At 41.6% G+C, this 25,062-nt stretch overlaps 1 protein-coding gene across 1 annotated transcript in view; it reads left to right on the top strand.

The window, feature by feature from the left end:
- Positions 1 to 6,708: 6,708 nt before the first annotated feature.
- Positions 6,709 to 25,062, top strand: part of Lcp1 (lymphocyte cytosolic protein 1 (L-plastin)) — a 48,260-nt gene continuing 29,906 nt past the window's right edge. The window contains exons 1-4 of the mRNA XM_005409099.2: positions 6,709 to 6,817; positions 23,690 to 23,777; positions 24,357 to 24,520; positions 24,691 to 24,820. Coding sequence (XP_005409156.1) covers positions 23,714 to 23,777; positions 24,357 to 24,520; positions 24,691 to 24,820 — 358 coding nt within the window. The 5' untranslated portion in view covers positions 6,709 to 6,817; positions 23,690 to 23,713. The remainder of the gene's footprint in view (positions 6,818 to 23,689; positions 23,778 to 24,356; positions 24,521 to 24,690; positions 24,821 to 25,062) is intronic.

Here is a 25,062-nt window from a genome sequence, read left to right as displayed (position 1 = left end):
ATGGCATAACCCTTGGCTCCTTTATTCAGTTTTCCCTCTGTAGTCAAGTTTCTCTTCCTTGTCCTTTCTGAGAATCACCTGCCTCTTGAATCTTCTGCTTCTCTTTGCCTCATTGCCTTAGACCCAGCTAGAAGAGAAACCCCTGGAGTGGCCTCATCTTTATTCTCCCCACCCTTATCATGGTCCTCACCATCTCATTCTTCTCATTGGAGCTGGACTGTGAGGCTTTTCTAAAATCCAGAGCTGACGGTGTCACTTCCCACTTATGACTCTCTCATGAATTGTGTTCCACCAAGAAATACTGAAGTCCTATACGTCAGTTATTATCAATGTAGCCCTACTTGGAAAAAGGGTTTATATATGTGTACACACACACACCCTATTCTGGCTCTCAAGAAAACTTCCACACAGGGGTGAAACTCCAGCCGCTTAGCAAAAGTTGAAGACCCACTGTTCTCTGCTGAGTTCTCCAGCTTGTTTCCCTCTTCCCCAGTGGCAGTGTCACATTCTTGACTGCATTGCTGTGCAGCTTTTGTTGGGTTCTTGATGTGCCTTGTTTTCTCTGACCTCTGGTCTCTCACACATGCTGTTCTCTGTGTTTGGAGTATGTCTCACTGTATCGATTTATAACTGGATGTTCCCCCAAAGCCTCGTGTGCTCGTAGTGGGAGCTTGGGGAGGTGATTGAATCCTGGGGGTATGATACTCATTGGCGGGTCAGTGCGCTGGTGTGTTCATGCTCACTGTGATGTGGGAGGTGGAGCCTGGCAGGAAGAGCAGAGCCACTGGGGCATGGCCCGAGAGCGTCCATGTCCCTCCTCAGCTTTTCCCTCGGCTCCCTCTGCTTCCCCACTCCAGGGCCATGAGCAGCTTTTCCTCTGCGATGCCCTTCTGCCATGCTGCCCTGCCTTAGAGCCAGTGGAGTATGGATTGAAGCCTGTACAGACTGCGAGCCCAAATAAACTTCTCCTCACTTAGTAGTTGCGGGTATTGAGTACTTTCTCCCAGGAACAGAGGGACACCCACTTTTCCTTTTCATCTTGTAGCTCAAGTCTCAGCTCAGTCCTCTTCATTAATTTACTCAGCTCACACTTTGGAAATGCCTGGTACAGCGTTCAGAAACTAATACCACAGACTCCGCTCCTAGCCTCATGGAATTGTAAGTCTGGTAGGTACCAATATTGAATGAGGCAGTGGTGTACAGGGGATTCCAGGAGAAGGTTGGAAACCATGAAATGCATGGACTGTGGGAAGCACTTTAGCACACGTGACAAGACTGAGCCCTAACTGTGGTGTGAGAAGCCAGCAAGAAACAGTTTACATCACATGCTATTAGAATGGGCACTCAGCAAAGCTTAGAACTCTGGGTAGCTAGCACAGTGGATAAAAACGGATTCACATGAAGACACATCATCAAAGCATTTGTGAACACCAACCATAAAGAAAATATAAAAATTTTTATGAGAGTGTCCAAATGGCATCAGAATTATCAACAGCAACCCTGGACAACACACTGGAACCACTGGTTCAGAATTCTGAGGGAAAATGACATCCAGAGTGGACTTCCCAGAATAGAGGAAGACTTAGATTTTCAAGTATAAAATTTCTCAAGAAATATATGTCCCATCCATTCACAGGAATCTAGGAGAGGACGTGCTTTTTAAAACAAGGAAGTAGAACAAGAAAGTGGAAGTTGTGTAGTCCAGAACAAGTTCCAGCCCGGCAGGTGAGGCCTTCTCAGGATGATGAGGAAAAGCCTTCTAGATGAAGGGCAGCGGGGCTGTGCAACCAGGCAGGAGGACAGAAGACCCCAGCAGTATCTTCTCCATGGGGGAAAATGGAAATAGACTCAGTCTTTGGTGTTTATATTGTATTTTAGTTCTTTTTGAGAGTTTAGTAGTGTATTAGCAGTAAGTGCAGAGGAACCTATGCAATGAAAAAAGATACAAAAGCATAGTGAAATTCATAACTCGATTTTGAATCTTTTCACAGTTATTGTAAAAATGGAATGTGGATTTAATTTAAAAGGTGTTATAAACTCTTTTAGGAGATGATAGAAGTGTTTGGTGTACATGTCGATAGATGGGTAAGGGTCATATCTTTAACTCCCAAATACAGAAAATATAAATATAAATATAAATATACAGTTTTTAACATGCATATAATATATATGAATAACACTGAAATACTATGTATATATATCTTAATGAGCAAGACATGGTATAAGCAGGTATAAGCATAACTTCTTAAAATACCAAGCTAAGTAGCAGAGAGTTCCTTCTGAGAAATCAGGTGAAGAAGGTATGTATGGTTAGAAGATTATTGTTTTATAATGAGCCTTCGGGTAGTCTTTGACTTCTAAAACTTTGTACATGTATTATTTTGATTAAAAATTAAAACCTATGTGCACACAAAAATGGATACACAAATGTTTATATCAGTGTTATTCATTCTGTTCAAAAAATAGAAGCCATCCAAGTGGCCATCAGTTGATGAACAGGTAGTAAAATGAGGTATATTCTCATACAGTGGAAAATATTCCTCTATAAAAAGAAATGAAATACTGACACCTGCTATAACGTGGAGGGCCCTTGAAAACAACTGAGTGAAAGAGACCAACCACAAAGGACTGTGGACTGCTTGATTCCATTTGGATGAAATGCCCAGAACAGGCAAATCTATAGATACAGAAAATAAACTAATGGAAAATAGGCGAGGGGAGTAAAACCAATGGAAAATGGGAGAGAGGAGTAAGAAGGGAGTAATTGCTAATGGGTACAGGGTTTCTTTCTGTGTTCTGAAGTCATACTCTTTTAATATTGCTAGACACTACTGAATCGTACACTTTCAAAGAGTGACTTTTATGACATGGAAATTTTAATAAAGCTGTTACTTAAAACAAAAGTATCTAATTCATATGGCTGTTGTGAGGATTGAGTGAAATAATGTATATGAAGGGTCTAGTCCAGAGCCTGGTGTAATAATTAAAATGTATTTGGCGGGCACTAAGCTGTCTGCATACAGCAATTTGCTTAGCTTTCACAACAACTGTATAAAACATACTGTTGTTATCCCATCCTAGATGAGGGATCTGAGGCCAGTGACATTGAATAATCTGCCCAAGGTGGCTGGCCTAACTCCTTTACCAGCCACCCCACAATGGTTCCTTGGCCTGTCTCCACGGCCCCATACCTGGGTTAGTGCTGTGTGTTCCCCCATGCACTCTGTTCCTCATCTGTTGTGATTTTGAGCAGCTACATTTTCCTCATTTTTTTACACACCTGTGGTCTCAACTATAGTGGACATTCTACAAAGCCAGGGACGGTGCATATGTCTGTTGTCATCATTCCCTGCCCATCGAATGTTGGAGGTAGTAGGGTGAAGCAAAAGTTCTCCCTTCCTGCACATCCCAGGAGTGCAAGAAGAGCAAGTGGGGAGAGGATCAGAGACTAAGGGCACTAGAAAAACATGAGGTCATTGGTGGGACAGGGTCTCATAGGAAATGGAAGATGGAAGTAAGACTGCAAGGAAGAGCTATTGACTTTGGGAAGAAGGAGCCCTCTTCCTCTAAGAGAGGAGAGGAGAGGAGATGGAGTGCAGAGGTGGATAGAAAAGGATGCTCCTGCTGGAGGACTTGGACTATTGCAATGGTTAGGGGGAAGGGGTAGCTGAGGAATCTTGTGCCAGGGAAGTTTATAGGTGGATGGATTGGGAGATTGAACCGAAGTGTTTAGAATAGGTTCACAACCTTTTCTGGTCCAATTTCTTTAATAATATGATTAGTAATAGGATGAGCCTTTTTGCTAAAAAGTACATGTATGCAACATTTTGCATATCATTGTAGGAGTCTGGGCACCCCACATTGGAAATACCTTCCCCCAGGAATTACTAAAATTGAACAAAAGTATTTCTGAGAAATAATTTGAAGCCAGGCAGTTTAAATGTACAGCATTCCAAGTTTCTGCGATTGCTTCAGCAGCTTTCAAGGGTGGAGAGCATCAGGTGACATGGTTTTAGGAACTGAGGCGGGGGGCCATCAGAGCAAGCCTGGGAGTAATAACATAGCAGGGCGGGGGATAGCGGGAAGGCAGAGCAGGGGCCAGTGAAGAAGTGGAAGAGGTAGCAGCAGAGACATTGCAGGCCTGGGGTGCAGCAAGGTCCTCTCTCGGTACAGGCTATACGGGAGCGCATTGTCTGTAGAGAACCTAAATGCAATAATAAAACCAGAAGTTAATCTTGTTTCTGTTACGATGCAAGAGCTATTTTAAACACGAACAATGATAAATATTCCTTTCTGAAAATATTTGGGTCTAAGCTTTAAACAGTTGCCTGCACCTGGGCTTCATACCAAATGAGAGATAGATAAGAGATTGAGAGCTCAGGGTGGAACTTGAAGTGGTGAAGTCCGGATGTGGCTCATGGGTGATGTGTGGCTGCTGTGGAGTCAGAGCTGAGCTGATGCTACAGTAGAAAAATCCCCTTCTTGACAGGGAGGTGACAAGAAGCATGCAGCTCGATGGCTTTCGGTGTCTACAATCTAAATGTCATCTGCAGTCCTAAATTCTTTCCTTTTACTTGAACCAATTGCTAGTCTTGACTAGGCATGTTTCACTGTCTTGACATGTCAATTGCGCTGTTTTGTTTTGTTTTGTTTTTGGTACCGGGGATCGAACTCAGGATCTTGCACTTGTCAGGTAACCACTGCGCCACTGGGCTACGTCCCGGGCCCTATCTTCACATATCAGTTGTGCTCAGATCTCTACCGTTCCCAGCCCTCTATTCTAGATGGTATTTATTTACTGACATGTTTTTCTCCCCATTGGACATGGTGTTCCCTGAGATCAGTGAGTGTGTCTCACCTCTCTCTCAATCACCAGTTCTGACAGGCACACACACACTTGTGGCACCCGTGCACAAATATGTCTTGCTTTTCTTTATAGATTTCTTGAGTCTCACATGACCAGTAGGTACAGAATGCTGCTGCTTTCCTTCTCCCAGGTGAATGAAATGCTTATCTGTTCCCCTTTATGAAGCATGGCTTGGATCTTCATTCCATCCTAAAACTACAGGATGTGGAGCCAGATGAGGGAGGTCCAGTTACACACATTTCACCCCTACACCCGCTGGCGCACCATCTATGGGGTCCTCTGCGGGGACCTGAGTGGAGGCTGTTTCCACCTGACTAGAAACTACCAGCTTTTTGCTGCTTTATATTGGGATCAGCCCCACTGCGTGGATGTTTCCTGATATCCGGAAAAGGATTTCAGTCCCTCCTAACTCCTCTCTGCAACATATTAATTGGGTATAATCAGTCATTCAAGGAGAAACCCACTCATCTCCTCATTCTCTGCTCTCCTCTATCTAGAACTGTTTACAGCCTGAATCTCTTCCATAGCTTCCCATGTTCTGACCACCCTCTTCTCCAGATGGGCTCTATTGCTTCTGCTAAAGTCCCCATGCCACTGGCTGATGAGAGAGATAAGCCACAACAGTTTGGTTTAACATTTGAGGTCAGAAGCAGGAGCTTTCTAGAGGATAAATAAAAGTACAGGAAGTATAGGGTAGCCCCTCAAATACAATACTGGCCGGGGATATAGCTCAGGGGCTTAAGCGCTTGCCTGGCAAGCCTAAGGTCATGAGTTCAATTCCCAGTACCAAAACAAACAAAATACAATACTGCTACCTCTTAACACCATGACCCTCAACAAACATGGATGCCTATAGAGAATCCTCGACTCACCATCGGAGCTGGGAGCCCAGCCACATAGTGTACACTCATTGCTAAACAGCAGAGTTACCCCGGGAATGACACATCTCCAGCAGTGCAGAGACTACATAATACTCAGTGAACATAATTCAGGGAGACACACAATCTTCATAACCATTCTGAGCACTTGAGGATTTTCCATTTAAAGATAGTTTTCTTTCAAGATAAGTATCTGGGGTTTGGACATAGAATGGAGCTCCCCTTCTCCCGTGATAATTTTACAAAATGTGCATTCAAAAAAATCTGGTCTGTATGAAGGAACTGAGGTATGTACTTAACAACCGCAGCTGCCAGTGTGATCTGCTGTTGTTTATAGGAAACATCTAAATAATTGAAATCTTTAATTGGGTTAAAGAGATCCTTAGCACATAGGTATGCTATAAATAAAAGAATGAGTAAATAATATAGTAACCTTTCTTTTCAGTGCCCTCTCTTAGAAAGATCATTTCATTTTGTGTGCACCATTAGGATCCTGGTTAGAGGACTTAAGAGGGGAGCTTGGTATAGGATGGGCTGGGGCTCTCCCAAAGAAGTCCCTTTTGGTTTGTCTCAAGTGTACAGTTACCCTTTTTCTTGGCTTTTCCACTAAAAATGAATAATTGCTTATCTGTGCTCTAAGTAGGTAAGCACCTGGGCTTTGCTTTTGCAATGAGAGTCAGACAAAGGAGAGTCAAGATAGCAGGCTGACCTTCCCTCGCTATCTGAGATCAGAAAGGTTTAAGTAGCCCAGGGCCTACTTAGAGTCAGCCGCAAGGGAAAGGCAGGAGAGGAGGTAGAAAAATGCTTAAGAGGAAGTGGTAAGAGGCATCTGAATTTCAGTGTGACCTATTCTGTCAGGTGATTTTTTTAGGGGGAGGGGACATGAGAAAACAAAGTTAAGTAAAATGTCCTTATAAAGACAAAATCTATTTCTTTCCTGGCTGATGATTTGTCATTCTAGTCACTTCCTGCCTTGTGACCACACACTTGGGCTTGACAAAGCTGTTCTGCAGATCAGAAAGAAGGGGATTTCTGGTCGCACACCAGTACAACCAAGGACAGTTTCCACAAGGTAAATTTTCTTCATGTCTTTTTATCCTTGCTAAATGCTTGTGATGGTGTTTGCCTGTTTCTGTGGATTGTGGATCTTACTGTCAGGGAACAGGAGCTAGGAAGGAGTACCTGTCACCCGAACCCCTGGCTGCCTCTGAGGACCAGGAAATGTGCAGCCACCTTGTGTAAACTCCCTAGGTGGGGACCCGGGGCTGACTGGGTTAAGTCATTCTCAAGTTAATCAGTTATCACTCACCCAAAACTATGGGATTTTCTCCCCTTTTTTAATCAAACTATGTTCTGATTTATGTTCCTTGCTTTATTTCAGGGAGGCTGCTTACTGTGATTTTTATCTACTCTAAAATGTTCAGGAAAGTGCATATTGATCATTTAGACTGCACTGCTCATTGGGGGTAGTTTAATTCTAGCTGCTGTGTTTGTTTTTCTGAAAAACTTTATAGTCCTTTAATGGCCATGTTAACATCTCAGGCCTTATATTATTGAATGTGACACTGATTATTGGAGTGATTTGTCGCCAGGGTTTTTAATGAGTGTGCTTGATAACTACACAAAATTAGAAGTCTCCACCATTCTTTTCAAAAAAGAAAGTTGGATTGCTCAATTATACCATTTTTGTAGGATTATCTGAATTATTTGATAATACTCATGGCTGTATAGATGAATACTCAGTTAAATTCTGGAAGAAAGCCTTCTGTCTAGAATAGAATTTATTATAAAGTTGATGTGAGATTTTTATTCTAGAAACCTTGCTGAAACAGACTTTGAATCTTGTAGTATCAACTTTAATTATCACTATCAAAAATACTAAGAACCATTGACAGATGATAAATATAAAAATTATTCAGACTGGAAATTTATACATTAATCAGCATACTTGTCAAAACACAGTGTTTCTTAATCAAGTATCAGCAACTTGTTTTCTAAACTAGTCCTCAGGACAACTTTTTGAAAAACTCAATAAGCAAGAAAGGTGACTTATTGATACATATCTTGATTTATTTTTATAATAAATTATAATTGGTTTTTGTTAGGTAAGATTGTTTAAAGACATATTTGAAACTGCAGGCATATTTGCGTGGAATTAGCAATCATCCAGTAGTGTGAATTTGTGGAAGTTGCAAAATGTGACCGTCAATACTGTTCTGTAGCTCTTACTGGAAGAGTTTCACATTAACAAAAATGTGGGATCTGGGAAAGAAGAGATTTAACCCTAAACAAGACTATAAAAAATGCTGTCTTATTTCAGTAGAAATAGTAATGAATACGTAATAAATTAGGATGTTAAGAAAGGTATTTCTTAACTTTAGGAAAGAGTAAAGTGTTAATTTAAGTCAAATTTAGATTGCTAAAGCATCCATCTGGGAGGTAATAATGCATCCAGTCTCTCTATCCCCATTTACTCGCATCCTGTTGGGGAGGAAACTCCTGGGTCTGATCCTTGAAGGGGTGCTGCTTTGCGGGGGAACGAACTGGTGCTCAGGAGGATGTCTTGTCAGTCATCACAGGGATGCTTTGTAGCATTTAAAGTTTTATCTCCTTTGTCAATTATGCTGTGAAAAAATCAGCAATGAGAGAAATAATTGTGGTGTTATAATTTTATTTATAATTCTATCTTTGAACCTTTTGGAGAGGGACAGTCAAGAAGTTAGTCTCATTCAGATATACAGATTTAAATATGGATGGGAAAAGGACTCTGTGAATGCCAAAATCTGCAAATGCTCAAACCTCTTATATAAAATGGCACAGTGTTTGCATAGAACGTGAACACATCTTTCTGTAAAATTTAAATCATCTCTCAATTACCTAATGCAATGTGAATGCTGTGTACATCGCTGTTATGATGTATAGTCTAGGGGATAATGATGAGAGAAATCTGTACAAGTTTGGTGAAGATACAGTATTTGTTCAGAAGAATTTTTGTCTAAAGTAGATCACATCTATAGGTGCAGACCCTGTGTATATGGAAGGCTGGCTGAATTAATAACACTGCATACTACTTAGGATGTGTAGCACTCTTAGTGCAGAGCCTCACTGAATCCTTTCAACTATGTTTCCAGGGCAGAAGTGAGTTTAGGGTTCCAAGGGGCTGTCCCAAGGTCGTGGGCAGTCAGATGGTCAGGGTGGGGCAGAAGATGGCCAGGATTCCAGGTCCTGAGCCGGCTGTGTCAGTCACCAGAGCCTCCCTGGGGCAGCATGCTTGGCCCCAGGAGAAGACAGTAAACAGACTTTCAGGCTGACCAAAGCTATCTTGCACTCATCGTTCTGAAAGAGAACGAGAGACAGAAAGAGAGAGTGAAAGAAAAAGAAATTTGCAGTTTTATTTTTAAAGATATTGTTGAAGATTTTGTGTAATAGAATGAAGCATTTTATTTTAATAAATGTACAATTTTACCAAAATATTTTGTACCTCCACAAATTTGCTGTAACCCACTTCCCCTACCCTATTTCTTGTCACTTCCTTCTGCTTTAGCCTTCCCATCCTCTTCCCCGCCCCCTCACTTACCCGTATTCTAGGTGCACCAGACCACAAGCCACCAAAAAGTTCTATGCTCTTTCACTCCTTTTCGTTCCAACTGTTTCTTTCAATTGCTTTTTTTTTTATCTTTTTGAGACAGGGTCTCATTATGCTGTTCAGGCTCTCCTTGAGCTCACTTTGTAGCCCACGCTGATCTCAAACTCGCAACGGTCCTCCTGCCTCAGCCTCCCAAGTGCTGGGATTACAGGCAAGGGCCACTATGCCCAGTATGCTTTTGTTCTTTATTGGGAAGACTTCTCATCATTTTTCAAGGCTGACTTCAAGAAACATGACCCTTTAGAGGCCTTTTTCCTACTTTCCTTAGCCCTGTTCATGGTTGTATAAGTGCATGTGTTTTTCCTTAATGCTTGTATTTTAGAGCAAATACAGCATTTGGTTGTATTGTCTTGGTTTTCAGTCCTTATTTGCCGATACCTGAGCCTCTGCATTTTTTCTGGCACCTGGTAGGTGCTAACAGTATTTATTGAAATGAACATTTGTCACAAATATTGTTTAGCAGTTGGGTACCTGTGTGTGGAAATCTTCATATTTACTGGGCTACCACAGTGTTTGCCAAAAAGGAAGACAGAGCAATAATTTAATGTTCTGGATCTGTTATGCTTCATCTTTGACAAAGCCCTATTCTTCAACTTAGCCTTGAAGGACCAAAAGGATATCGACCTCAGGAAGTCATATAGTGACCTTGGTATACAGGAAAGATCATAATCTTATCATTTTAGTCTAAAAACATTCATTGACCTAAAAGGTAGGTCTCCTTCCCCAAACTGTGTTCCCAATAATAGACTTCTTTAATGACAAAGAACACCATAACAGATAAAGATAAGTAACTTTTACTTAGCTGTCATCTTCTTCTTACCTGAGGAGTATAGGCTTCCCTGTGTGCTCAGGAGAGGCAGGAAACAAATTTTTAAGCCAGTTAGGTAAAACAAAATAGGACATTTACTCATAGTATTATAGAGTGAAGCATTAGCTGTTAGGACTAATAGCACCTTTTATAGCCTAATAACATTGTTCAGTTACCTCCCTGGGATATTTTTTCCTGGTAGTTTCCCACCTCACTGATGCCCTGTGAAATCACATGACTCCATCTGCATGTTGAGCATTACAGAAGTAACATTTAGAATTCGAGTCTATCAAAACATAAAATTGGTCATTGTCAGCAGATTTGAAGAGTTTCAAGTGTCCCTGTTTTGCCAGGTGACAAGGTACTTTTCAAATCAGAAGTGTTAATGTTTTGCACAGTTTTCACTTGGAAGTTGTGAGACATTCGCTCTTGGTTAGATGTTGTCTCCTAAGGCCATTTCCATCCAGCTACTGAGCCCGCATTTCTCTCCAGTTGGCATCTCCCTGTTCCTTTCCTCAGTTCCCTCTTAGTTCCCCTTCCCGTCCCGTCCTACTGACTCTTCCTGTTGTTTTTGTTTGTCAGTTTCAATAGTTACATCAGTCATCCCAGCAATTGCATCACTCCTCCATCTTGTAAGATACTGCACGCAGTAGGAGAGGAGTTTCAATTTTTCACCCTGGTAGTAATGGCTACTACTTAGTACTCACCTTGAATGGGGCAGTTTTCTAAGTGCTGTAACCTAAAGCATTTAGTCATCACAATAATCCCGTGAAGTAGGTACTCGTATCATCTACATGTTTGAAGATGAGTTCATTCATTCATTTTCTATGGTTGGATCAATATTATATAGACTATCAAATACCAGGGTTGCCTCCTGATACAAACAGACAATAATCCATGGTTTATATGTGTGCCTAAGCTCTCAAGTTGAGCTCAAGTAATCATGATTTTCCACAAAGAAGTATCTCCATATTGTAATTGCTTTTATGAAATATACTATTCTGTGTTATCGTCATCATCACCCACTCAGCCCTTCTGTACATTTCTGTCTTAGTCACTCACTCATCACTGAGACACCATACCCAACGCCCACAGTGTAAGGGAGAAAAGGTTTACTGTGGCTCACAGTTTGTAGATGTTTCAGTCCATATTCTGCTGGCAGGATGGCAGAGGGGCAGAGTAGAGGTGAGCTGCTCCTGGCGTGGCATCTGAAGGCAGAGAGAATGAAGGAGGGAGCCAAGGGCAGGCAGACCCTTCCAGGCCATCTGCCGTGACCCACCTTTTCTAACCCAGCTCTGCCTCTCAGCATCACCTTTAGCTATAAACTCAGCGGTGGACTAATGCACGGATGAGCATCACACTCCCACGATGCAACCACCTCCCAAAGGCCCAGCCATGAGCTTACGAGGCTTCTAGATGTGGGGGCACATCTAGATATAAGTCATAACAACTTGATTACTTGATTTTTACCAACTTACAGACCTCTGCATATCCACCCCCCAAAACTTTAAAAAATTCTTAGCCTTAGAAGTTTAGAATCATTTTATCAAGTGGCATTTACATTTTCTAGTCTGTTATGACTGATAGTCATGAATAAATTTAGTATTGTACCCAAGTACACACATCTATAATTGTAGAGTAATGGCCAATTATAGGTGTCCTAAAAACTGAAAGAATGAAAGATGGTTTTAATTGTGAGTACAGTAGAGGTTAAAAGTGACCCACTTGCAGAGTTAAAGTAAGTTTTGTTCATTAGAGCCATGACAGTGTCAGCCCCACTTACAAGCAACAAGGAGGCTATTTCTCAAATATGGTCAGTTGTTTTTTCTGAGGGAAGGAAAAGCTGTTAAATTGAGGAACTAGCAAAACCACAGCTCTGTGGTTGCAGCATTGATTCTTGTTTTAGTCTAGTGCCAGTTATGTGGACAAATGAACACCCCCCAATGCACACACACACACACACACACACACACACACATCTTCCTGATGGCTGAGCTACAGTGGAAAAGAGATTATATTCTCCACAGTAGAAAAGTGAAGACAAAAAATTCAACAATGGATAAGTTATGAATGTGAATTAGAATCTACCAGATAATTTGTTTTCATTTTTTTCCCCTGGTTTCTCTTTCCAGAGGGAAGTGAATTAATGAAGTAATTACTACGCACTTAAATAATATCCTACATTTTGATTCCTTGGTCTGGTAGTTATCACGAAAATGTATCAAAGTTACCTATCCAAATATATGAAGTAAAGAGCTGCGCAAATGCATTTGTATAAAATATCATGTTTTCCCTATTTATCCCTCCTCAGAATGTAGAATGAGGAGTAACTCTTTGTTAACCACAGGGGAAAATTCTAAAATGTAGATCCTCTTTACCCCCTTGCCATCATTGGCTCCCACAGGTTGAACATCCCTAATCTGAGAAGCTGAAATCTAAAATGCTCTGAAATTAAGAACTTTTCAGTGCTGATATGACATTCAGAAAGACTTGGACTTTGGAGTATTTTGGAGTTCTTCTTTTTAGATTAGGGATGCTCAACTGGGTCTAGTGCAAATATTACAAAATAAAAAAAAAATCTCTGAAATCTAAAACACTTCTGATCCCAAGCATTTTGTGTGAGGGATGCTCTTCCAGGTTTACCTTCCCAGGAAGGACAGATTTGAAGGAAGAAGAGTAGGCTGCACACTCCTGTGGAGAAAGCTAGGCAACAGATGCAAAGGGAAGGTAAGAACGAAGGGAACACATATATAGCTGTTCATTGTTGAGCACACTTTGTTTGCCTTAAACTTGTGAATTGAAATTTCTACAGTATTTCCAATGGCTTACAAACACTGACAGGTGTCCCCTTTGGAAAGACAGAATATAATGGGCACCTTGGAGGACCTTTTAAAATTTCTCCCTCTCTCATTGTCTTTCGTGTGGAGACTTCAGGAATAGATCACGAGTTCTTTGTATTTCTCCTGTGATCTTTGAGAATGGCCGTGGCTACACTTTACCCATCTGGTGATGATCATATGATTTTCCCCTTGCATCTCCCACACCTGCCTTCACTTCCAGTGCTCCAGTTCCCACTCCAATGTCAAACCAATGTCATTTTTTAAAGCTTGTGGGTGTTTCAGGTCTCAAAGCTGAGGGTTTGCTGGTCTTGTGCATGAAAGAGACAGATGCAGTATTAGGAAAGGTAAGCAAATGTGGACCATTTTGGATTTATATTTTAGCCTTTAATGGACACTTCTTGAGACTGAAGCTCAGATTTTCCATGTATAAAATGAGACAACTACTGTCAGCCTGCTGGGGATGTCCTTGGGCCCGCTGTCACCTTCATTTCCTGATGTCAGTCGGTGTTTATAGCTGAGATGCCCAGTATCACTGCCTTTGCTAGATCACGCCAAGTAATTGAAATATAGTCATTCTTTTATTTCTGCAAATGGCTGCTGTGTAAAGTTGGCATTATTATTTCCTGCTATAGATGCCCAAACTCAGGCTTACGGAGAGTTAGCTTGAAGAGTCAAGATTCAAACCTCACTTCTTTCTCATTTTCTGTGGGCAGTTTCTTCAAGGTCAAACCATCTGTTTAAACTGCATTATATCCTCTAACATTATCCACTACATGACTCCTGACAATTAGTCTAAATACTCCTTTCTGTGGCTGACTATTGAATGATTATTCAGAATGCCACATTTTCTGTTGGGAAGAGGTCCTAATGCTACCTTTGATTGGTCTACTGGTATACCAAACATTTGAAAAACAAACAGACAATTGCTTGAAGATTTTATAGTACAGAGTCCTTGAAATAAGTATCTTTAAGGTAAAAGTTATGAAATTACTAGACTAGCTTGCTTAGCCAATTAAATTTCTTTTTTTACAATTTAAAATTAAAAATGTTGTAGCACTTCCCATTGTAAATGTTTACAATTGTGGCTTTTTAAAAAAATAAGTACAGCCATCAAATTAATAAAAGTTGTATGTCTTAATTTATCCGTAACATTTTGTTTTGATTTTTTTTTCCCTGAAAATGAGGTTATCTTTAGAGGTGCTAGAGAAATGGCTCCAAGGAACCCAGGAAGTCACACTATTAAGAATAAATAGGAGTAGCGAATGTGGTGGTGCATACCTGTAATGCCAGCACTTGGGATGCTGAGGCAGGAGGATTGTCGAGAGTTCGAGACCAGCCTGGGCTACAAAGTGAGCTCAAGGCCAGCCTGAATTGCACAGGGAGAGCTGTATCACAAAGACAGAAAAAAAAAAAAAAAGAATAAATAAAAGCTCCTGATACACAAGTGTGTGTGCACTACATGTTATCTCACTGTTTTTTAGCTCCAACTATAATGGAGAAAAGTGTCTAGAGAACCAGGGAGGGAAGAGAACATGCAGGCTGACAGAACCTGCCCCATGCACCCGTGTACCCGAGAGGGAGCCTCACCGTGGTCTCCACCCTAGGTCCCCGAGGTCTCTTCCTCTTCATGACTCACGATGAATGTGGTTGACTTTTCTTAAGATTATTGTACATTTTCTATTCTGGCCACACTTCCGCAACTGTGAGAAGGTACTTTCCAGAGTCAGTATTTTAGACAAGGTAGAGCCAAGAGCCCCTTGACTGTTCAATTTAAAACTAGCTAATCTCAATTTGAGTGACTTCTGGTGTCACCTGCCAGACCTACAGTACCTGTAGGGGCATCTAAGACTCTGAGTGAGACATATGCTACAAGAAGCAAAGCAAGCCAGGCTTTTGGAGGCAGAGCGTGGGTGTGGAATCATATGTACACAATGACAGATGACATTTAGGTGGTGACTATAATGTGGCGTATGGCTTATAGTTGAAATCAAAGTGTGCTCCCCAAGATAATTGTGTAAAAAGCCTAATCCTTTTATTTTTTTATTTTTTTTTTTTTTTGGTTTTTCTCCAGTACCGGGAACCGAACTCACGACCTTGCGCTTGCCAGGCAGGCGCTTTGCCGCTGAGCTAAATCCCCAGCCCCAAGCCTAGTCCTTTTAAATTGTAGTTTAACTTTCATGCTTCCTTCCCTGTTTTTCCTTCACTCCTTCCTTCATTCTTTGCTTTAAATGGACTGTGCATCTCAAGTCTTTTTTAACCTTTAAATTCCTAAAATGCCAATGTGTTTTCCCATAACTTGGCTGGACTGAACTAAAATTCTCGAGGTTCCACTTTTTTCTAGTCACTGGCTCCCCATGAGACTTTGGGGTACAACCTCACTCTCCGGTGCCCCACTTTCCCATGTCTAAGAGCTCTAGATGCTGCTTCACACTACAGTGCTCTAAATGGGCCACGCGCACAAGGAGGAAGTGATGAACACACAAAGCAACAAACATGGCTCCGGGCAGAATAGTCTTGTTGTTTGCATTCTTATAAGCTTCAGTGAATGCGGTGAGCCTTAGGGTATAGCCTCAGTTGCCAGGAGTTTCTTTTGGACACAAGAGCTAGTGAGGTACTGCCCCAGCCTGTTACCCTGGATCTACCTCCTGCATCGCTGGCTTCAGCATACTTGTACCCATCTCCTCTGTATGCTCTTGCTTAGCTCCTCATTTTGAGAGCTCTTTTTTTTTGACTGAAGAGCTCTTTCCATTCTGTTGACTTGGAAAATGTCTACAAAGACTTAGCTCATAGATCAACATTACCTTCCCTGGAAAATCTTTCCTTTCCTCTTCCTCTTCCCCTTCCCCTGTTCCCTTCCCCTCCTTTCCTTTCTGTTTCCCATTCCTTTCCCTTTTCTTCCTCTCCAGGTTAAGTGCTCCCTTTTCTGTTCTCCCACCGCACCTCAATGACCTCTCTTTAAAGTACTCACAGTGGTGGAACTTTTGGTTTGCTTGACAGTTTTCCCTCACCAGACTGTGTGCCCCTCAAGGCCATTGACCCTTCCCTGTTCATCTTTGTATTTTTAGTGCTTGGGACAGGGCAAATGCTTTATGAAACATCAGTGGATGACTGAAGTATGGAAGCCACTGACGGTGAGGACTCCTGTGCATCAGAGCCAGGCGCACACAGGCAGTAAGAACAGCTCTGATGGTGATCGTGCCCTTAGCACTTTCTTTAAGATGTTGAGGAGCTGAAGAGAAATCTAGAATTCCCCTGAAGAGCACCAGTTCTGAGTAAAATCTCACAGAAGCATGTATAATTATAATAAACCTGAGGTCAGAGCTTTCACCTTTGTTAGTGTCCTTCTGGGTAAACCTAAAGAAGGGCAGAGAACTTGGAGACACAGGAATCCAAAGGTCAGAGGTGCTAGGAAAGCCAAGAGGCAGCTCCGGTTCAGAGCTGTGTGACTCTGGATCAGTGGGTTAGCCTTTCTTCCCCCATCTGTAAGGTAGGGATAAGAACAATACTCCATAGGACTGTGGTAAGAATTAAATGTGATAATGCACATAAAACGTTTTAACCATTTAGCAAACAGCTGCTATTATCATCTAGCTGGTCTTATCATTTGTCCTTTGGCTAACTGTAAGTAAATAGGCTTCCTACAGAAAGAATATGGATTAGCAATCCTACATAAAGAAAGAGAAAGGGGGCTGGGGATTTAGCTCAGCGGCAAAAGCGCCTGCCTGGCAAGCGCAAGGTCGTGAGTTCGGTTCCCGGTACTGGAGAAAAACCAAAAAAAAAAGAAAGAGAAAGGCTGATCTTCAAATAGTCTCCTATTCATCTATTGGCATCTAGGTCCATTTCCTTCTACAAACAGAGTGCCCGAGATGGGATCTTTTGTAGATAAGAGATTTACTTCTCACAGCTTTGGAGGCTGGGATGCCCATGGCTGAGGGGCCACACGCAGTGAGGAGGGCAGGAAGGCACGTGCGCGGGAGGGAGAGGGTCAGAGCTGCTTCCTGTCCTGCCGTTATGCGGTCACTGATCACAAGGGCTCTGCCTTGGCTCCTTCCGCTGGACCCCACCTCTCAACACGGACGCATGACACTTAGGCTTCCACATGAGAACTTTGGAAGACGTGCTCAGTGCTTAGCATTAGGTCCAAGCTTACGTCGCCCAGAGTCATCTTTGGCTCCTCAGGAAATAGTAGTTTTAAGCTCTTACTATGGATCTAGGAAGTCTCCTCTTTAGTCACTCTCTCTGGTTTCATATCTCATCTTTATGTTGTTAGCGTTTAATCAAAGACCTTCTATTTGGCAGATATTTAACAGATTTCAGTGGAAGGAGTAAGTGTATAAATGTGTGAATTTGCTTAATGGCAGACATTTACAGTTACCAAAAGATAGATCTCATAGTCCAGGTAGTGATATGCAAAGTGCATTCAGGTAAACATTCCATATTCTTATTCTTTTTTCTTTAAACTGCTCATGTTGGGATAATTAGTTATAAAACCTTGCAAAGCTGGTACACAGAATCCCCTTGCACCGTCACTCAGTTTCTGCTTATCCAAAGAGAGTTTCTATTATAGTACTTTGTTGTCATTTTCTAAGTACTTTATTTTCCAAACGTATTGATTTTTAAAATCAGCACATACAACTGTATATATTTATCATGTACAACACAATATTTTGAAATATACATTGTAGAGTGGTTAAGTCCAGCTAATTAATGAATGCATTACCTCACATTGTCTTTTTTGCAGTGAGAGCACTTTACACGAACTCTTAAAAATTTTCCAAAATATATGCCTGTAATCCCACAACTGTGGGAGGCCAGAGAGCGGTAAAATTAGAGCCCAGCCTGGGCAACTTAGTGAGACTCCATCTCAAAAAATAATAAGGGCTGGGGATGTAGTTTCGTTGTGAGGCCCTGGGTCTAACTAATCCCCAGAGTGTGTGTGTGTGTGTGTGAGAGAGAGAGAGAGAGAGCGAGTGGGAGAGGGAGAGAACAATATGTCATCATTTATAGCACTACATTGTATACTATATCTCTTGAACTTATTCCTTCTAATTTGAACAACGCACCCATTGACTGTCCCACTCTCCCAACCATTCCAGCCTCTGATAACCACTGTTCTATTCTCAATTTCTACAGATCAACTTTTGTGGATTCCAGAAGTGAGAGAGATCATGCAGTGTCTGTCTTTCTGTGCCTGACTTATTTCACTTAACATAATGTTCTTCAGGTTCATGTGTGTTCTGGAAAATGACAGGATTTATTTTTTAAAGGGCTGACTAGCATCCCATTGTATTTATACCACACACGCTCGCACACACACACACACACACACACACACACACACACATTGTTTTTCCATTCACTAACTGGTTGACACTTAGGTTGTTACTCTTTTTTGGCCATCATGAATAGTGCACAGTGAACACGGGAATGTAGATGTCTCCTCCATACATTTATTTCATTTCCTTTGAACATATACCAGTCAGTGGAACCGCTGGATCTTATAGTAGTTTTACTTTTTAAGTTTCTCAGGAATCTACTATGACTCATATTGACTCTCATTATTTAAGAAAAGTGTCATAGAGCCAGAAGTTATCCAAGAAAACTAATAAATATTTAGAAAATAAGCCCCAGGAAAGTAGGTTAAAAGAATGAAAACAGATGTGCTGGCCATTCCCAGCACAGGTGTTGATATCTGAATGAACTGAACAGCTCCTTCAAGTCCCTCTGGGAATACCCCAAGAAAGAGGGAACTTTAAGCATATCTGAAAATATTTAGGTTACCAGGTAGGGATGTGAGACACTAGAAAGGTTGTAGAATTTCCTTATTTGGATATTTTTAAGCAAATAGTGGGTGACTCTTTCTGGGACAGCTGGCACACTCTCTTGCCTAGAAACCAGGAGTGATCTGGGTCAGCGTGCCTTAAGCCCTGTGTGGCGATGTCCCAGAAAACAGGTCCCACGTGCTGCTCTGGTAACTTCCCTCTGCTGAGCTGCTGAGAACGAGGGACCTTCCTGGGGTTGAAAAGGAGATATTTCTGGACAAGGTCTTGCCCGCTGCTGAGGTAAGAGCAAGAAGAGAGCCTGAAGCCCCTGTGGATAGGCTGGGGAGGGGCCTGGAATCCACCTCCCGTACTTTACAGGAGACATCTCCCTCTGGCCACAGCCCCGACTGCTCGGAGTGACAGCAGCTGTTTCTTGGCTCATTTGCAATGCGCCCTAACCTGGTTCTAGTTTGTACGTGTACTCGTCAGCTAGTGCATAGGATTTGGGAACTTTTATCATGGAAGGAACTTCTCTTGATTTATGGATGAGGAAACGGAGGCCCAGAGGACACGATAGAGTCTGAGGTTACACCAGCAGGTGGCAGCCTCAGCCTCTTCACTGCCCAACTGGGCACTTTCCTCCGCTCCCTGCCTATTTCAGCTCGGGTTCCTTTGGAGATCTTCAAGTGTGTTAATTATATCCGTATTGCATGGGCTGATTGGGACTTATGCATTTGATATGTTTATTTTTTGATAAGTTGCTATGATAATGTCTTTTATCTAGTCTTTTTCTGTCCCCTATATTCTATGTTTAACCTTTTTGCATGTTCTTTTTTTTTTTTTTTAATTTTGAGAACATTTTCCATTGGGTTAACCATTTTCACTAAGGTAGCCATAATCTATGTGTTGCATTTGAAGCTTGGCATTGAACTGTGGGCTTCAGAAGGCCCAGTCTTTGTGTCCCCAGTGCTTGTACCCCCACGCCAGCAGCCAGAGGAGTGCTTCGCTGATAGCTCAGCAGAGGGAAAAATGAATGAATAACATTTGATATTGATGTGATAACTAGGCCATGATAATTCAACTTTTCCCAAAAAGATGTATTTGAAATACCCTGAGCTTTTATCAGGGGAAGTAAGGATCTTAAAGTCCTTGGGGTATGATGTGACATGTACAGTAGCTGTGGATTTTCAAAATGTTAATATCCAGAATATCACTGTTTGAAACACAGGGGTGGAGAGAGGTGCTGAAGCACTGAGAGATGTCCTCATGCTCCACCTGGTTTTGGCAACTTGTTAGAAAACCAGGGAATTAGGAGTGTGTGTGTGTGTGTGGGGGGGTAACTAGGTGATGACAGAATTGGGCTCTGTTCCCTGGCTCTACATTGCTTCAGAACCCCTTCAGTTCAGTGGACAAACCACAGAAGCTTCCAGAGCTCTGTCAAGATAATCAGGTTTAGAGTGATCTGGCCTATTGCTTTCCCTGAGCATTGACATGGCCCAGATTGTATCAGAGAAGAGCCGTTACATCTGTGCTTGAAGGGCCCTCCCTGCCTCCTCCCCTGGCCTTCCCATCCATGGCTGAGAAGATAAGAATTCTGTACCCTAAAGCAGCCTTTGGGAGAATCAGTGTACTTGCCAGAAAAGAAGAAGAAAATTTAGAGATTTTAACTTAATAAAGGATTCATAAGAGTCCCTTAAATGGCCATCTATGTTTGAGGCAGTTTATAATTTTATTTCTCTAAAATATTCATATATTAAATATATTTTTAGAACTGTTCTTTGTGTACAAATTAGGCTTTTTCTCAAAGTTCTATTCCCTTTATAAGGTCTACTTTGTAAAAAAAAAGGTGACAATATTAAGGAAAAGTAAAGCTCTTTTCTTTGGATATTTTGATATCACTCTGGCTTTGGATATGATGGTGGCACTTGGATATCACAGAGCTTTAAAAATGCGTGGGGATTTTATTTTGCTGTGGAAATCTGTATACTCTATGTTTCATTTCTTTGGTCATTGCTGTCTAATGCTAAAGATTGAAAATTCATGTTGTTGTAGCCGGTATATTTTGGATTACTCATAGGTTTTTGAAAACTTTGGAAGCTGTACAATTTCCCCCTGGGTATGCACCAGAATTACTGAGGTAGAGCTAGGAATAGGAATCCTGACTATCCAGTGTCACTTTAAGCACAGAGTCAAGTTGCAGGAAAAGTGGGGCACACTGTAAAGAGTCCCTTGTGGTGTGACTCCGGGGTGCAGATGCCCCCTGAACCTTGCAGATTACATAACTGGGCATCAGTGTACTGCATCCTGACGCTGATGAGGACAGTGTTACCGCCTTTTAGAAATGATCGAGGCCCACAAGTGTCTCACTCTGGGCAGGCCCCCTTTTCCTCCTTACTGCTTCTTTCATGACCAGTAACAAAGCCCCTCTGGGAAAGTTCCGTTCACACTCATATACTTACTTTATAGGACGTAATTCGTCCTGTAAATTCTTTAGCACTATGTTCCACAGTCAACTCCCACAGATGGTTTCTATATTCATACTTCAGGAAACTTGAGCCGGTCATTTCCCTGTCAGTATTGACCTGGAAAATACCAGCTATCTTTAAACAGACACTCAGAACTCAGTGACCTAAGGTATGCACAGGAATTGTGGCCTTTTCAGCTTTAGGAATTATTTGATTTTCTTACGATTTAAAAAGTAATCTTACAATTTAAACAAAGTGAACAACCACTACTTTCTTTGGCCAAATGTCTAGAAGTTCTACAACTATTGATTTAATAAATTTAAGTGCTTACTGAAAGACTAGTAGCTAGATATGGTCAAGATGAATGACTTGAGATTTGTCCTCTTAGATTTATTACTTGGGCAATGTTTTAGAAACAAAGCTCCAAAATTTATCCCTGATTTGCAAACTGCTTTAAAATGGTTCCTGGCAGGACATAGTTTAATGATGCTATGGGCTGAGGGTGCATCTTAGTGGGGAAGTACATGCTAGCACTGTAGAGGACCTGACTTTGATCCCCAGCACAAGAAAGAGAGAGACATTGGGAGAGATCAATCAGATAATACCTCTACCTATCTTTTAGAGGTATTGTGATGTGTGAATGAGATTCTGTTTGTTTACATAGTTAAGCCTTCAACAGTTTCTGTCTTCTTTAGCGAATCCAATGGACCAATACTTCATAGATAGACAAGGCAAATAATAAATACAACTTTAATTGATAAAAATGGATTCTAAAATAAATTCAAATGTAATAAGATATATAATTCCATGATATTTCAAACCATGTTCTCTGGAGTTCAGATCAATGAATAAGTTGTTGAGGTCAGAATATAATTTAGAGCAGGTGAATATTTTGTGTTTTTCAACCAAATATTCTCAGAGATGTTATTTTCATCTGTTTACTCTTTATGGTACTGAGTGTTTACTCTTTATGGTACTGAGTGTTTACTTTAGTTACATGGGAGGTTTATGTTAACTAAAGGATGTGTGGGGAACAAAAGTTTGAAACACTGGTATTTGTATGTGGCAGGATAGTCAGTTGGTGGGTAGTAGATGTGGATTTACAAAATTGAGTGTTATGCAATTGTGACCTGTAGATTTCAGTGTTAAAACTATTTCTTTTTCCATGCAACTGTTGGTTTCTATAGAGAATGAGTACAATAATGTAGAGTGATATAAAAATGTTAAAAAGAAAATCAATTTAAAACATCCAGTCAGAAATTGAAAATATGTTTATAAATCAGGATGTTTTACTAGAATGTCCAAAATATAATTATACTTAGAAATACTCCATCCTCCACACCTTTGCTCCATTTATAAACTCTCTACCAGGAAATTGGGTAAGTTGCAGTGGAACTCCCATTTGAACTATGCTGGGGTATGTGGATTAGCTAGGGGCTTGGAGAATATAATCCATTTTCTGTATGATTCTCTTTCTTCACACTAGAGGGCATCAGCAATGCACCGGAAACAGGAAATTGTTCAAACTCTAGCAAGTTTTTCAACAAGATAGAGAACAAAACACCTACAAAGTACCTCAGACTTCCACATAGAAATTTTTAGAGAATCAGCTTCCTTTCCTCCACTCCTAAATATGCATAGAATTTTGACTGGCTCCCTTTGAATTTATAAAATATACCTGTTGGTTTGGCCAAGCATATTAATTTAAAATATGGTCATGAGGCTATCTCTAAAAAGAACTTCTGTAGAAGTTAAATGTTTTAGTTGTTTATTGCTTTGTGATAAACTACTCAAAATTTAGAAGTTTTATCCTCTGGGTTGGCCAAGCACAGCTGGGCAATTTCTTCTCTGTTCCTTGTGATGTTGGCTGGGTCTGTGGTCCTCTGGGAGCTCAAAGGGACCAGCTCAGAATGGCCTCATCAAGGGGCTGGCAGTTATTGCTGACTGCTGGCTGGGTGCTCGGCAAGGATGGGTAACCAGAGCATCCACTTCTCCTTCACTGTTGCTTCTTCATGTGGTCTGGACATCTGACATCACGGTGGTTGGGTGCCCAGGGGTGTAATCCCGAGAACAGGCATTCCCCAAGAAAGGACGCGGAAGTTCCCACTTGTAGGCACTGTTTCCAGCATCTTGTAATAGAGCAATCACAAAATCAGCCCAGGTTCAAGGAGTAGAAAGTCAGCTCTACCTCTTGATGTGAGGAGCAGTCTGTGTATACAGGGAGAGGAGGAAGTGTTGAGCACTGTCCTTGGAGACCAGTCCCTGAGGGGTGAGCAAAAGCCTATTTCTGACTTATAGCAGTTGTAAGTCCTGCGGGATACAGAGGAACATTTCCTCATTTTATAAATGGTGTTGTTTGTATACATGGTACTCTTAAGAACCAAGAAGCATAAAAGTCATCCATGTGTTCTTCTCCTTCCAAGATCTGTTACATACAGCAGTAAAAAATGGCCAGAGGATCAGTGTCCGACGAGGAAATGATGGAGCTCAGAGAGGCTTTTGCCAAAGTGGGTAAGTAGACCTGGTACCTCGGCTGCACAGTTCTCTCCTCTATGATCGATTCAACGAAATGGTAACGAGAGCAAAATAGCAACAGTGACAAGAGACCAGAGGGGTTGGCCAAGGGCGCTGAGAGGAACTTGGTTTTGCAAGATATGCTTTAAGAAAACTGCTTTATCGAACGTGGACCATGGGCTCTGTCCCACCTGTGGCTTTTTCACAGTGCGCCCCTGAGTCTCATCCTTTATATATTGTCTGCTTCCGTTCTTTTCCTTTAGTACTATGACATGCATTCTTCCACCCTTTGTCACTGAGTCTGTGTGAACAGTTTCTATAAGTATTCTCTCAGATTCCATTGCCGAAACCTCTGTTTTGAAATATGACTCTTTTACTGTAGATGCTGAAAGTGATGCTAGGGCCCATATCCAGTAGCAGCAGGCCTCTTGTGAGACTTTTAACCCTTTCAGAAGGTCAGACCTCAACTCTTGAACCATCACTCCCCCACTCCTCACCTCCCGTCCAGCCTCCCCTGACCTCCCTTAATGCTGTGCCTAGATTGCTCTGAGGCCCCACTTTGTTTCTGCATTCCAGATACGGATGGCAATGGCTACATCAGCTGTAACGAGCTGAATGACTTGTTCAAGGCTGCCTGCTTGCCTCTGCCTGGGTACAGAGTAAGAGAGATCACAGAAAATCTGATGGCTACAGGTGATCTGGACAAAGATGGGAGGATCAGTTTTGATGAGTTTATCAAGGTGAGTATGAGATGGAGTACAAGGAGATGCATTTGAAACTTGCTCTTTAATTCAGTTTCAAAAAGCTCCAGGAGACATCACTACCCTCCTTGCTTCATCGTTATACATGCTTTCTTTTGTGATTTTCTAGACTGCTGCTTGGTTTCTAAAACTACATTATATTTTTGTAGGTTTTCCATGGCCTGAAAAGCACAGAGGTTGCCAAGACGTTTAGAAAAGCAATCAATAAGAAGGAGGGCATTTGTGCCATTGGTGGAACCTCAGAACAGTCTAGCGTCGGCACCCAGCACTCCTACTCAGGTGAGCTGTACCGGTGGGTGGGAATGGTGGTGAAGATGGTGTTGGGGGGTTGAGAAATTTGAGGGTAAAGGATCCATGCCTTCTGGGGTTACAGATTCTAAACCTGGGACTCAAACCTAAAGGGTGAAAACAAACATAAAAAGCATGACTATGGACCACCAGCTGTTTTCCTGTAAGTGAGTCATTTCTAGGAATGTGAGATAAGAGGAGCCCTAGCTCCAGGAGGGTCCAAACTAAGTGAT

This window comes from Chinchilla lanigera, unplaced genomic scaffold (assembly GCF_000276665.1).
Source record: "Chinchilla lanigera isolate Chin_1 unplaced genomic scaffold, ChiLan1.0 scaffold00117, whole genome shotgun sequence".
Lineage (NCBI taxonomy): Eukaryota > Metazoa > Chordata > Mammalia > Rodentia > Chinchillidae > Chinchilla > Chinchilla lanigera.
The sequence above is the reverse complement of the archived record's forward strand: the minus strand, read 5'-3'. Positions and strand labels throughout refer to the sequence as shown.